The sequence below is a fragment of the Leptosomus discolor genome, chromosome 6 (genome assembly GCF_034619465.1).
Source record: "Leptosomus discolor isolate bLepDis1 chromosome 6, bLepDis1.hap2, whole genome shotgun sequence".
Classification (NCBI taxonomy): Eukaryota; Metazoa; Chordata; class Aves; order Leptosomiformes; family Leptosomidae; genus Leptosomus; species Leptosomus discolor.
In genome coordinates, this window is record NC_141396.1 from 55928636 (window position 1) to 55942699 (window position 14064).

The 14064-nt window shown below is 44.2% G+C and overlaps 1 protein-coding gene across 3 annotated transcripts in view; it reads left to right on the top strand.

Annotated features, from left to right (window-relative positions):
• The window catches only part of DIP2C (DIP2 acetate--CoA ligase C (putative)), a 319080-nt gene extending 314939 nt beyond the window's left edge, over positions 1–4141 (top strand). For all 3 annotated transcript variants that reach the window (XM_086467405.1, XM_086467406.1, XM_086467408.1), the window contains one exon: positions 3889–4141. In XM_086467405.1, the coding sequence (XP_086323531.1) occupies positions 3889–4141 (253 nt within the window). The remainder of the gene's footprint in view (positions 1–3888) is intronic.
• Positions 4142–14064: the final 9923 nt, after the last annotated feature.

Below are 14064 nucleotides of genomic sequence, written 5' to 3' on the forward strand. Positions count from 1 at the left end.
TAGCCATTACGTAGGCTGGCAGATTCCGTGTCCTCATATAAACCAGTGAACACTTCAGGGGTGCTGTGAAATTCGCCTTGAAATGTGTCAGATCAGTATCAGCAGTGGATGGAAAGTTTTCACATCAAGCTGTTTAGGGACAGCGCTGTTATAAGAAGGCCACAGATTCATAAATCAATGTGTTCAGCAGTACCTGTTTGTCAGAGATGGTGTGTCCTCAAAGTGTGAGCTCATGGGCAGTGAATGATGTAGCCATATCACACCTCAGAAATGGTCATCATGGGTTTCAGTGGCCAAAAATGCTTAGATTATGTTCCTTTTTTCAAGACCACTGAGAGCACTTTGAGGATCGTTTTCCTTCCATTGTCATGGAAATCCTGAGTGGGATAGTGGCAACTAAAAAAGAGGTGGGGTAAGCTGGGAGGACTGAAGGAAAAGGCCATTGAATTTCTGCAAGAAGGTAGAAATACATGCAAATAATTCTCAGTGCCTTAACTCTTCCCAGTCGTTGGGTGATAATGTACAAGGCACACGAGCGAATTTCAGAAACGCACTGTGCTATTATTACCCTTCGACCAAAGGCCAAAATTGAAAGTCTTCAGGGTTGTTTTTTCCTCAAAGAAGAGATATTGCTGATGAGTTAGACGTTTTCCTGATGTGGTCCCTGAAGAAAAGGGACACACAGTAGTTCAGTGACAACGTTTGGTTTGCTCACAGTTCCCAACCTCTTCCTAACCAGTGCTCTGCCTAACAGCGCTCTCAGGCCACCATCATGGCGTTTTCATTCATAGCCCTAGGCCTGACTGTACTTGACTTTTCTCACCTAACTTTTCTTTCAGCTTTTCTTAGAGATCCTCCTCTTGTCTTTGTGAAACACTCCTTGACAAAACAGTAGCCAATTAAATCTTTCTTTTTATACATACTTCATATATGCCTTTCTTTGGACCGGGGCGTGAGCCTCTGTTCTTGTTGGAGGTCACTGTTGTTTCAGTTACAGTGACCCATTAAGCATTTAACTGCATTGATACCTGTTGCAAACAAAAGATGCTGGGTATGTCCGATAGATTGTAAAAATAGCCCCAGCTTCCAAGAAACACATGCTCATTCTGTAACATTTAATGCTATTGAGGGAAGTGGTGACTTGTTGACTGACATGTGATCCTGCTGTGAAACTTCTGTCACTGAGGTTCAGATCTAAAAGGTCATTTAAAATTATTCTTGTCTCTTGAGAAATTTTAGCACAAAATCAACAACCTCTGACTCTGGGCCTCCTGTGTCTCAATATGTAACAGGCAGAAGAGTGGCACAGTCTGTTTTTATTGTGATGTGTAACTACACCAGTCACTTTTCAAAGTATTTTTAATACTGCAAAATATCTTGAGAAATAATTTATGTGTATGGTTTTAATTAAAGCACATTGTTGACTCATTTAAACGTCAAACCCTTGAAAGAGGAACAGAACATAGCTTCCTGTAATTTCCTAAGAAGTGGTTTTCTCTCTGCGTAATTACAAATAGGTAAAGCTTCACAAGATATTTGGAGCAGAAAACTATTAGGGGCCTGTTTCTCTGAAGGTATTTCAAGAACTTCCTTGCTTTTCTTGAAGCACTTGGATGGAAGCAGCAGGAGGGGCCATTCCCAGCTCAGTGCATTGGCTGTGTTGAATCTATTGGGTCTGACTCCATAATTTCTTGAGAAAGTGCAGCCTTCCTGAGTCCTTAGTGTTTTCTTTTGTTTTGTTTTAATTCATCAGGGCTAGCAAGTTAATGTATTTGTAAGTGATACATGCTGCCCAATATATCTTCATCTCAGCTGGTGAGAACATAAAGGGCAATATTCCCTTTTACTTACAGTGGTCACCAGTGAGTTAGAAACATGACATATGAAATGAGTTTTAAATTAAATTGAAACCCTCTTAGGACTGTTGATGGCTCTAGGACTTAATAGAAGCTTCATGAAGGTTTTGGGAATCAGTTTTCTGAACTCACACAAACTAACTTCTCTTAAGCCATGTTTTAGGTACCTGCTCCTGAATCTTGCCATTAATTGCTTTCCCAATTAACAAGCTAACAGTAGGTTTAAGGGATGGTTTCGAGTGCTAACTTATATTTCTATAACCCCCCCCAGGGTCTTTTGTTAAAATACATGTAATACTAATTTAGAAGTTTGTACAGCAATCCATGAAAGTTCTGGGACCTCTCTGGAGATGGTCACCTGTGCAGACTGATACTTCATTTTGTTAATATTCAGCATCAATCAAAACTTACTAGAATGTCAGTGAAAACATAATTACAAATTAAAATTCATTTCATAGCAGTACTAAGTCAAAAGGATCCTGCACAGCCTTGCTTTGGCTGCCTGTTAGTTTTTCAGATCAATAAGCACATAAGAATTCAATCAAAGAGTCCTTTGGCAGGATCTGAAAATGAATTCTTTTTAGTAGTAAGCACTTTTCTCCTAAAATGCATTCTGTAAAGCATCAACATAGAGCACATTTGCATAGATAACTTTTGGGCAAAGTAAGATCTGTTTCCAAAATACAGGGATTTTCAGAATTGTCTTAGTAGACTAAAACAGTGCGTTTCTGTCTCAGTCAAGCGTTGACCTTAGGGTAAGTAGCTCTTTTTGAAGTTGGCTTATATACATAATATATTCTAACTTTCAGCTGCTTATGCTTGAGACAGTTCTGGGAAATTATCCCCTGATTTTGAAAGGTAAAGGAGGGTAAAGGGCTTGATGTATGACTGACGTGTAGAGTATTATTATTTATGCTATAGAGTAAGTTCAAGGAAGAAATAACCATTGTTATGCATATACCTGCAAAGAAGAATGAGATTGCTCTCTGTGGAGCCTCAGTCCTGCTGAACCGTGGAACTTCAGAGGCTTTGGAGACATTTGAGACGTGGGGAGGGATGGAGGGAAGCGTACACCAGACTTTCATGCCCTCCTGACCTCCATATTTGTAAGGATAAATGCATTATCCTCAACCAGAAAAGATGACCAGCAGCAGAACCCAAAATTAAGCTGCTTCGTCTCAAGGACTTAACCAAAATTTTGGGGTCTTATCAAGATGAGTTGCTGGTGATAATGATGTCCCCTTGACCATCTCACCTGTTAATAAGGAATGCAAAAACTTCTGTCACCTTAAACCTACCAGAAATAAAACACAGCCAAACTAAAACAGATGGAGACACTGCTTATTTCTGTATGAACCAGAAGAATCGCAGCTCTTCTGTGCTGAGCTCTGCCCTGCCTGGACAGCAGCCAGCCCAGTCCAGAAGGCACGTAGCCATGTTTGCCCAGCACTATGCAAGTGGCACAGCCCCCTCCCCGGCCACCCAGGGACCTCTGTGCAGCCTGCAGTGTGCCATGAAAGGTTCCCAGGGCTCTGCACGCCTTTGCCAGGCGGAGTTTATCCCAAAGATGTTTCAGCACAGACTAAGTTCCCGCTGTTCCTTTTGGTGACTCCTCCTTTGACCTTTGCTCTTCTGGGCTGCTGTTCAAAAAAACCCCAGAGAAGACACCTCCACCCCCACATCGCTCACCCATGCCTCCATGAACACAGCAGTGCTGTGACAGCTCTCTGGCTTCTGAGGGAACCGCACGTTGTCTTGTTACCTCCTTACATGACGGGCAAGGCTTGGACTTGAGCTTCTGTAAAGTTTAGCCCAATACTTAGTGTTGCAGCAATATTAAAGTGAGAGCTAGCGGGGCTGTTCTGCTGCCCCTGCCTGCAGACATGTTCTCTTTTGCTATGTACGTTTGTGGTGAGCGTGCAGGAGCCCTAGGAGTTGAAAAAAAACGTAACCGAGATGGAATGAAAAGGGTAAAAAAATGAAATGGCATAAAAAAACCCCACCACTAATACTACTTTTTCTTTCGTTTCAGTGCGGTGTTCACCTGGACAAATTTATTGGTTGTTGTAGTTGAGCTGGATGGATCGGAGCAGGAAGCTTTGGACCTGGTTCCTTTGGTCACCAATGTGGTCCTGGAGGAACACTATCTGATTGTAGGGGTGGTGGTGGTTGTGGACATTGGTGTAATTCCTATCAACTCCCGTGGAGAGAAACAACGTATGCACCTACGAGATGGATTTTTGGCAGACCAGCTAGATCCCATCTATGTGGCCTACAACATGTAGTCTTGTACCTTAAAGCTTCCATGGACTTTACTATCGATGTATAAAATTTTTTGGTGTCCACTAACAAAGTGTGCAGATAAGATGCTGACACTCATCAGAATGGAACTGTTTCTATTACGACTTTTCAAAGCAGTCACGATTGGCAGGAAATAAAATGTGAAATGTTTTCTTTTACCACTAAATTTTAGAAAAGAAGGACTGTGGAGTAAGGCCCTTCAGTGCGTTGGAAAAGCCCATTTTAAACTTTTTTTTTTTTTTTTTTTTTGCTTATTGGACAATACTGCTTTTTGAGTAAATGTGGCTTTGTATTTTACATTAAGTAAGCTGAAGTAGATTGTTTTTTTATTCTGCCCTCCAAATGGTTTCTTTTAAAACAATTTGCATACTAATACAACTAATTGTTTTCTCCATTTGTTTTAATATCTCATAAAAAGGTGGTGAATACAGATCCGTTACTAACTTAAGCCATTTTAGGTCCCACATTTTAGAAAACTATGTAGTGGTACGAGGAGAATACCCAGAGTAGCACCTTTCAATTAGAAATCTTGCAGCTTTCTGTCGGAGATGCTGAAAGCCCAAAGGCCATAGAGCCTTTGCTGTTAGCGTTAGAATGGAAGAAATTTATAAATAAGGTGTATTTCGGCAATGAACTTGCAAATATCTTTGTACTAAACTAAAAAGATAAAATAAGTTAACTACTTCTTCTGTAATTATGTACAAAACGTTTAATTTATTTTGATCTCTTTAGAAGTATAAAAGAGAAAAAACATTCAAGAATATTAAACTCTTGAAATGTTTGCTAATATAAAAACAAAGTGTTGTATTATCTTGAGTGGATAGTATCACATCAAATATATATATATGAAATATAAATTCACTAATGACAAAAGATTTTAAAGTTTAAAATGCAGTACTTGTCACTTGCATGGTGTCTCCCACTGTAGATAATCAAATGTTACTCACAAATTTTTTGGAAAAAAAAAAAAGGCAATCCTGGATTGCTAAGTATCCCTGTCGAAAAGAATCCTCTAGATACCAGCAAGTGGAATTATTGCTGCCTTTAAGGCAGTGAATGAATTTAAGACTAAAAATGCACTACAATAATTTTCTTTTCTTTGCCATGGAGGCAACAATAAATATTCGTGCTGGCATGTGCATACACTTGTTAGACGTAGAAAAGGCAGGTTGAGGAATAGCACTGTTGTCTAGCTGCAGAACTTTGTTGCACAATTTTTTTCATTGTTTTAGTTGGTGTTTTTATTGCTATAAGGAAAAGTTTCGGGGTTATTTGCACAGAGTTATCAATTTGCCTCTCAGCTAGGACACATAGCTCGGTGGCCAATGCATCCAGTTTACATTTACAGGAAACGATTGTTTCGATGGTCTTTAATTTATTCCTTAACAGAGAGGAGCGAACAGTCACTACAGCCGATCTGGCACGACTCGTGCATCTGCTAACTAGTCCCTAAACGCATTACACCGTCAGAGGAACCCATCTGCCTGTGTGAAGAGCGGAGGAGTCCCGCGGTCTCCCCTCTGAGGCCGGCACGGGAGAAGAGTAGGAAAACATGCATCACAGCTGCCTTCATTTTACTACCTTTGGATACAAGAGAGGTTTGATTCCCCAGTTCTGTTGTCTTCCCTGCACCCCGTGCCCCTTTTTTAGACACCTCCCCTGTCCTTCATGTGGTTGTAACTGCATTGACCTGTTGGTGATCAAGAGTGGGATTTACCGGCTGCAGTCCCGGAATGCTTTTCCTGTTGTCCCACGTGCCGTTCACGTGCTGGCTCTCATGAGCGGATATGCATGACTAAGATTGTTGCAGGGCAAATGTAATCATGTTTGTATCACGTATGGGGAGTCTCGATGCTGGGTGTTTAAAATCTTTTTAAAGGGTAGGGACGTTTTAGTCTGCATGTACAGTACAGAGCATCTTGCCACGTCAGACGCGTTTTCTTTCAGACCATCCTTTCCGCCTATCACCGTCCTGTGAATAGCCCTGTTCATGCTCTGCAGACCAATCCTACATTTTGTCAAATTCATCTTCTGCTCCCTAAAAAGAATAAAATCTGTTCTTAATGGCAAGTTATTGTAAGGTTTCAGACAAGATGTTGATTGATTACAAACATAATTGCAGTGTGTGAACTAACTTGTGAAGTCCTGCTATCGCTGATCTCAGTACTGCAAAACAAATCTCGCTGTCGTTCAGAGCATCACTTTAACCTTCACGAAGTCAACTTTGCATTTGTAGAGAATAAAAGAGCTGCAATGCAGTTGTGAAGCGCAGTTAATAACAGCTCTCTTCTGCAACCTGTCATCCGTGGTTGTTAAATCCCGAGTTAAGAGAAATGATAAACCGAGTTTCTGGTTTTGTTGTGCAAGCAAAAGGAAGGAAACATTTAAGCACCATCAGACTGAGCAATAAAGAAGGATTGTTCTGTATTAGAAACTGTACTGTAGATAAACCATTCATGAGAATGTATAAAATGTTTGTCTTGTGACCTTGTGCTTTTGGAGTCAGACAAAACCATGTAATCAACTTGATGCACATGCACAAAAAGAGAGGGTACACAATGAACATTTAAACACAAAACTAATCAAACAGGAGCAGATTCCTCATGGTGCTTGTTTATTATATATATTTAATCCTGCTTGACACTTTACCCAAGGGAAGACTGTCCCTTTTATCAGTTGAATGTTAGCAGCGTTATTTCATAGAGTGTGGTGACTGGTTAGAGAAATTCATGTAACTCAGCCAATCACAGTTTCAAACAAAAATTTTTATGTGCAAAGGACAGCAACCTTCTTGTATGTTAAACCACCAGTACGCTTTGTACATCTGTGATAACGCCTGTTTTATATTCAAATGAACAAATAAAAGCTTTTATTTTTGTTGCTCTGAAAATATCGGTTTCTTAATTAGTCATCTAAAATGGAGCTTCCGAGAGCTGCGGACACTCAGCGGAGGAACATGGAGAGCTATACTGTAATTTTATTTTGTTTACCTCTCTTGTTGCATAATTTATTAGTACAAATCATTATACTTTTAACAATGTTTAAATACTGGTGTGGGCATTTATTGCTGAAAGACTTTCATATGGCAACAAATGTTTTTTGTGAAATGTTTTTTTAATTCTTTTTAATATATTCAAATATACTGTTCACATTTTTGCTGAAAGTGTAAAGATTATTGTAAGCTTGGTAACATTTTGTGAGAAGCAATAACAAGCATTAGTACTGTAAAACTCCTGAAATTTGTCACTTATCACTTTTGTTGCAAGGTCAATTAGTCCCTTAAGTTACTGATCCAGGTGTTACAGCTCTGCTGGAGCTTTCTGCCAGTGGAAATATATGGGTAACTGCTTAGTCACGTGTGTGGGGCCAGAACCGCTGTATCAGTTCAGAAGCCTTGGGCGAGCAGGTGAAACCCCTAGGAAATGTGATCTGCCTATTGCCATTGGCCTTTTCCAAAAATACTGTGATTTCGGAGCTGGCTGTCAGCTGCCGAGTAGCAGCGTCCCCAGAGAAGAGGTTTGTCCATAGCTCTGGTTTTCCAAATGTGATTTCAGAAGGTGAAATTCAGAGTCCTTGTTTCTTTGGCAGCCTGTCTGGGAAGTTCAGGGCATAAAATCCTGTCTCCAGTGGCTGAAATCTCAGGTTGCTCAGCACAAGAGGTGGGTGCGGGTTAGAGACCTGCAGTTGTCCAGAGCAGAGAGTGCAACCCAAAAACTCTGGGAGGGAGAGGGCCAGTTAGGGGTGGCAGAAGGAAGAGGATGGTAGAACAGCACTCGTTCCTGATTCAATTTAACAAGTCATTTTCTTTATAAAAAGGAAGAGTTTTGATGTTTTATGCTATAGTGCTGAGGACTTCTGAAAGGCCAAAATGTTTCAAGTACACATTTTAAAAATCATTTTGACAAGTGGTGGCTAAAACGCTGAAAAGCTGGTGGAGAATCTCAAAAAAAAATATTTGTAGTAGGGTTAGAAGAATAATTTATTGCACAATAAGAACTATAATTTATTCATTACCAGGTTGATACTAACAAGGTGAGAACTGGAAAAAAGCTTGATAAAAGACCTTGCAGCTGTTTTGTGTGTGTTTTGCAACACAGAAATGTGCTTTATGCACCATTATCATCTAAGGTGGGGAGCGGGGGACATGCACAGAGATCAACAACAGACTCTGGCCAGTCACCTTGTGAACGAAATCACAGGAGAACCGGGTTTGGGGGAACTTCTGGCTCTCTCCAGCACAGCTTTTTGCAGTCAGCCCGAGCAGTTGCAGACCCTTCTCTGCAACCTTGAGGACACGAGTCCCTGCTGTGGCTTCTGCGCGGGGTGCGCAGGTGGGTCTGGGGGCCTGGGCTGGGCACTGCAGTGGGCCGCGGCTCGACGGGCAGCATGGGGAAGCTCAGAAAGATTATCCCAGCAGGGATGGACCCCACTGTTCCAGGGTAAGAGCCAACCCTGATTTTGAATTTGTTTGTTTGTTTTAATAGAAGAGCTTTTTGCTTAAAACTGACTTGAGATTTGAAGAGGGAAGAAACCATAACCAGATTGGACATTCTGAAAGCAGAAATGAATCATTTAATTTCAGGATAAAATATAAAAGTTCAACCTGAATTATTTTTTTGGTATCTGGAGTGCTTCGTTTGGCAGCCCACCTTCCCAAAATCTCTCACTCATCATGATTTTAATAAACAGGCTTTCTTTTCCAGGGTTTTTCTGTTCTCTTTTGAGGGGTATCACCTTAAAGCTGGTCCAAAAATCCTCTCAAGGCTTGCTTCGTTTGTGCTGTGCCTCACTGAGGTCAACGTCGTTGAACCAGCAACTCTCCCTTGCTTACCCAGCAAACTAGCATCAACCCATATCTAGACATTTTTAGCATGCATTCTGATGATGGAAACAGCATGGCATTTAAGACCAACCATGGGTTCCCTAGGTGGGTCATGCTGCATCATGCCAGTCAAAATTAGTACCAGGGGTGCTCTTCTTTCTGGGCTGCATGGACAAGATTTCTTCAGGGCAAAAAGCGCTTTATGATCTGTATGATCCACACGGGGAAAAGAAAACCCAAAGTCTTTGCCCCAGGGATCACACAACACAATAATTTTTAAAAATTATTGCAATATATGCTGCTATGGCCAGTTAATGAGCTGATCCTAAAGGCACAAAGTTGGTCTTGTTTTAATTTCATGCTTTGATATATTGACGTTGATAGGCTTCACACAAGGGAGTGTCCTGTGGAGGGGTGTGAAGGAGGGGATGAAGCTGGTGGGAGCACCATGACAGCAAAGGGCTTCAAATGTGAGCGGCAACATGTGGGAGAGGTTTGGAGGTGCCAGGGAGACACACTGAGAGAAGTAAATGCTGTCCTGAGCCATCGCTGCTGAAGAGGACACCAGTGGAGGAAGCCATAAACGAAGGGCAGGTTTAGGAGGAGCACTGGGTTTAGAAGGGAGGTAAGGCCAGAGAAGAGAAGACTGCAGGTGGAGGTAAGGGTCATGGGATTGAGACTATCTAACCTAGTGGTATCAGTGCTGTTGTGAGACAGGGGACTCTGGACACCACTTTGATGCACCAAATGGATATTGCAGTAGGTGGGAGAGCTGGAAACAGTCCCTCTGCCCAGGGAGGTCCTGACCAGAGCTCAAGCTTGGGTGAAGAATTGGCAAATTCTGAACAAGCTGTTAGCAGAAAAGCCTGTAAATAGGTTCTATCTCTGCAGCTAATTCTGTACAGAGAGTGTACCCTCTGGGAGCCTGCTGCTAAAAAGAAAGGCTCTGGGCACGGGTGTGGTGCCAGGGAGAAACCCTGACGGCAGATGGAGCTCACCCCCAAGGGGTGCCAGGGGGGTGGCTGGGTGGGCACCGTGGTCAAGCTTTCCCTAAGGCCCCTCAGTCAAAGGCAGAGAGCAGGGTTTCGGGGGAAGGGGGGTTGGTGGCACTGATTATTTTCAAGGCATGGGCGGGTGTAATTCCTCAGCTGAGCCTGGGTCAGCAGCCATGCCGTGCCGTTGGGAAGGGCGTGCTCACTGCAGGCAGCTTGCACGGGCCAAAGGGTGGCAGGCTGGGTTGTGCCAGGCTGGGAGGCGTTTGGGGAGGCCTGTAGCTCTGAAGATTGAATTTCTGGCTGCTCCTTCCCTGCACGGGCCTTTCCTGCAGCAGCTGATGATTATTGTCTGTAGCTTTCGAAAGGAGGCTCCTGCACCAGGCCAAGCCTGAGGTGGCTCAGAGCTTTCTCGGCTGGAGCTGGTGGCAGCACCGGCGTGCTGGCGTGGCACTGCAGGACAGAGCCAACATCGCATGGCGGGGACCGGCTGTGTGAGCTGCCTCCTGCTCCGCTTCCAGGACCCAAAAACACGTCGTCACCCCACCAACTGGCGTCAAATACAAACTCCAAGGCTTGGGGTCTTTTTTTGCAAGCACAGTGTTGTGCCAAGGTGCAGCGGCCAGGCAGCTGGTGGGAAGGGGTGAGCGGTGCTGGGCTCCAGCTCAGCATCCAGCACCGACTCCCAACGGCTCAGCTGGCACGGAGCAGCTTGCTCACTGCCGCGGCGGCCACTGACACAGGGAGCCCAGAGTTAAAATGCTGCTGGCTCCAGCATCCACAGGAGAAAAATAACTAGCAATTGCATCACCGAGTTGCACATCTTTTGTTTCTTCAGGGGAAAAAAATAAAAGGCTTCCTGGCACTCATAGTCTTTACAGACTTGTGAAAGGACAGGGAAAGGCTCTGTCACTCAGTCAAGTGTTGTGTCAGCCAAAGAAATTCTCTCTCTACCGCATGAGCCATGCATGGCAGAGTTTCTTGCTGTGTTTTTTTTTTTTTTTTTCTTCAGGAAGGAGCCAGTGTTGCCCTGTGGCAGGGGCTGAGCTGCAGCGCAGGCAGCAGAGGAGCTCCCTGCCTGCACGTTGCTGCCCATGCCTCGTTTTGCTCCCTCCTGAGCACAACAGACCCGAACAACTCTCTCGCATGGAAACAGCTTTTGTTCTTGCTAATGAGGACAGTTAATGGGGTGCCCTGATCAGCAGAGATGTGGGTGGGTGGCCCATGCCAGGCAGAACCCTCTTTCCTGATGACAGGGGCTTTGAGAGCTGCTGTGTGCAGGCCACCGCTTCCCTTTTTGCTTTTAATGAAGCCTTTTTTTCACCTTGAAGACCCTGTTACAAGGAACAGAAGTGCATTGCCTGGCATCGTGGTGGGATGGTGGCTCAGCACCAGCCTGGGGCAGAGCTGGCTCCCACATGCTCTCCCCATGGGAGCACAAGTGGAGGAGAAGTAGAGACCTCACCTGGCAGCAAGCGGGGTCCTGAGCCTCCCACAAGGCTGGCTGCAAAAGATACTTTTTCCTGTTTACAAAGCAGTTAAAAATAAAATAGTGCTCTAGCTGTATTAATAAACATTGTTTTCTGCTGCAGAAGTCCTTTTCCAAACACTAGCAAAGCATTTCATACAACCAGCCTCACAGTGTCTTCTCTATGTAGACCTCAAGTTTATTTTTAGGTACCTCTCCGGGGCAAATCCTATTTCCATTGAAGCTTTGCGCCAGCTTAGTTTTCACTGCCAGGGAGTTAAAAGAAACTGGCTGGTGGCTTCGTAAACAAACACATCACTCTGCCTTTTAGCATGGCCCAGTCTTGCTCTCTCAGCCTTTCTTCTGTAGTATCTTGAATTATTAGTCCCCTTCTGTGTACAAATTATCTGCAAAGCAGACGCTGTATTTAATTTCAGCCCCTCCATCGCTGCTTGCCATGCCTGAAGGCATCTTTCCTCACTTTGCTGCCAGCTCCAGGGCCATGGAGCTGGAGAGGTGCTGGGGCAGGCATGGCCATAGGGAGCAGGAGGGGCAATTTGGAGTTAATTTTCTCTGGGTTCTCTTTCTTTTTCTGGTTTTACAATTTTGAACCTTTAGCAACCCAGCATTTCTTTTTTAAAGAGCGTTACCCAGAGACTAATGTACTTTTGAGCCTTTTGACATCTGGAAATAGGCTTTATTAAGATAAAATATGACTTTTTTTCAGGGTTTTAGAAGGTCCAGGATAGTTGGGGCTTTTTCCTTTTACATTAGCTATAAACATCTCCCACTTAAAACTGAAAATATTCTATTATTCTCACAAATGGATGGACTGTTCCACTTGCAATTTAATTTCTTTAACATGAAATAATGCAAAAACAGCCTTTCTGGTTTTGATACCTCGCTCCCCAATTTGATTTATGAAACCTTTTGGAAAGCATATGGATTGCATACATGCTCTCACTCTGGGAGGCTAAAATTGGCTGGGTAACCCCTAACTACCTGTAATGAATCCCAAACATATTTCACATACTTGGTCATTTAAGATCTGGAAAGGCAAAGAAGCCCTGAGCTGGGCAGCTCACTCCACCTAAAGGAAGCAGGAGGCAGAAACCACTGCTCCTCCTTATTAAAATAAAGTAACAGCCAGAGTTAACATTATTTAATAACAATAATAATAATAATAATAATAATAATAATAATAATAATAATAATAATAATAATAATAGCAATAATAATAAAGATTAAAAATTGGAAAAGCCAACAACAAGAAGCCGAATAATGCCTGTAAGACTGATGTTCTTGGAGCACTAAGATACAGCCCTGTCTGCGGTGGTGAAGACGCAGCAGCTCAGAGAAACGCCTGCTCATCTTCTTAAGATTTCTGGTGGTAGGAAATCCGCAGATTTGGAGCAGTGCAAGGACAAATACCCTGCTCTGCTTTGCAGGGGCGGCAGTGGCAGGGCCCAGCTGGGACGTGTGACGGGGTGCGGCAGGTCACACAGGAACCACATTAAGGGGGGGGGGGGGGGGGGTGGAGAAGCTGCTGTGGCCCTTCCAAAGCACTTAACCTGCTTGGTCCCGATACCAGCCCTGCTGGTGACACCTGAATGTGGGGAGGGGAGTGGGGGGAGCATTTCCACAGGGGATTTCTGGCAGGGGGTGCTGGTGAGCGGTGCTGAGCTTGGAGGCTGACCACAGTCATCGAAAGGAGAAAAGTCCTGGGAAAGGGAGATCAAGGGGGACGCTGCTTCTTCCCGATCCTCCTTTGCTGGCTTGATTCAGCATAAAGGATTCACTCGCAATATCCACGCTATGCTGGTTACTTGTATTTAATTGAGTTTCTTCAAGACGAACAAATAAAATTTGCACTCTTGGATAAAATGCTATGACTCGTGTAAGAACAGAAAAGTTTGGATAATAAAATAACAAAAGCTTTTGAGGGATCTTTCAATATTTAAAATATTAACTTATCCCACCCCCGCCCCCCGGGACTAGCAGGTCTTGCCAGGTCTTAATTCCCACAGGAAAATTCTTAATTGCCACAGAGAAAGCAATTCCCACAGCGTCCCTCCTGCAGCCCTGAAGTCACAATGGGGCTGCCGGACCACCTGCCCTGCCGGTGGCTCATCCCCAAACGGCCCTTTCTCCCGGAGGGGGGGGGGCTGTGGGACCTGCCCCACGGGTGGCAGCCCCAGCACGGGCCCTCAGCTCCCTCGGGCACCGCGCTGGCAGCAAGTCCTGACTTTGAAAATAAGTGAGAGAGGCGGCTCTGAGGGCAGCACAGGACCTGGCATGAAAACCCAGACATGATGGGCGCAACCCCCGGAGACTGCTGGCCCAGAATGGGCTGAAAAGATTCACTTTTGGTGCCGAGAGCCATGTTGAATGCTGAAGCCCTTGCAGGGACCTGCCGGCTCACCTCGAGCCGGGAGCAAGGTCCCTGCGAGCTCAGGCACAGCTCCCCCGTCCACGGCCCCGGTCTTTCTAGGTGGGGGCAAGTAAAAATAGCAGCCTCGTGCCTGCCCACCCAAGGGCATCGGGACAACTGGCCAAAATCAACACAGACACTTCCGGTGAGGGTTTTTTTTTAAATACATTTATTAACCAATGTTAACACATTAA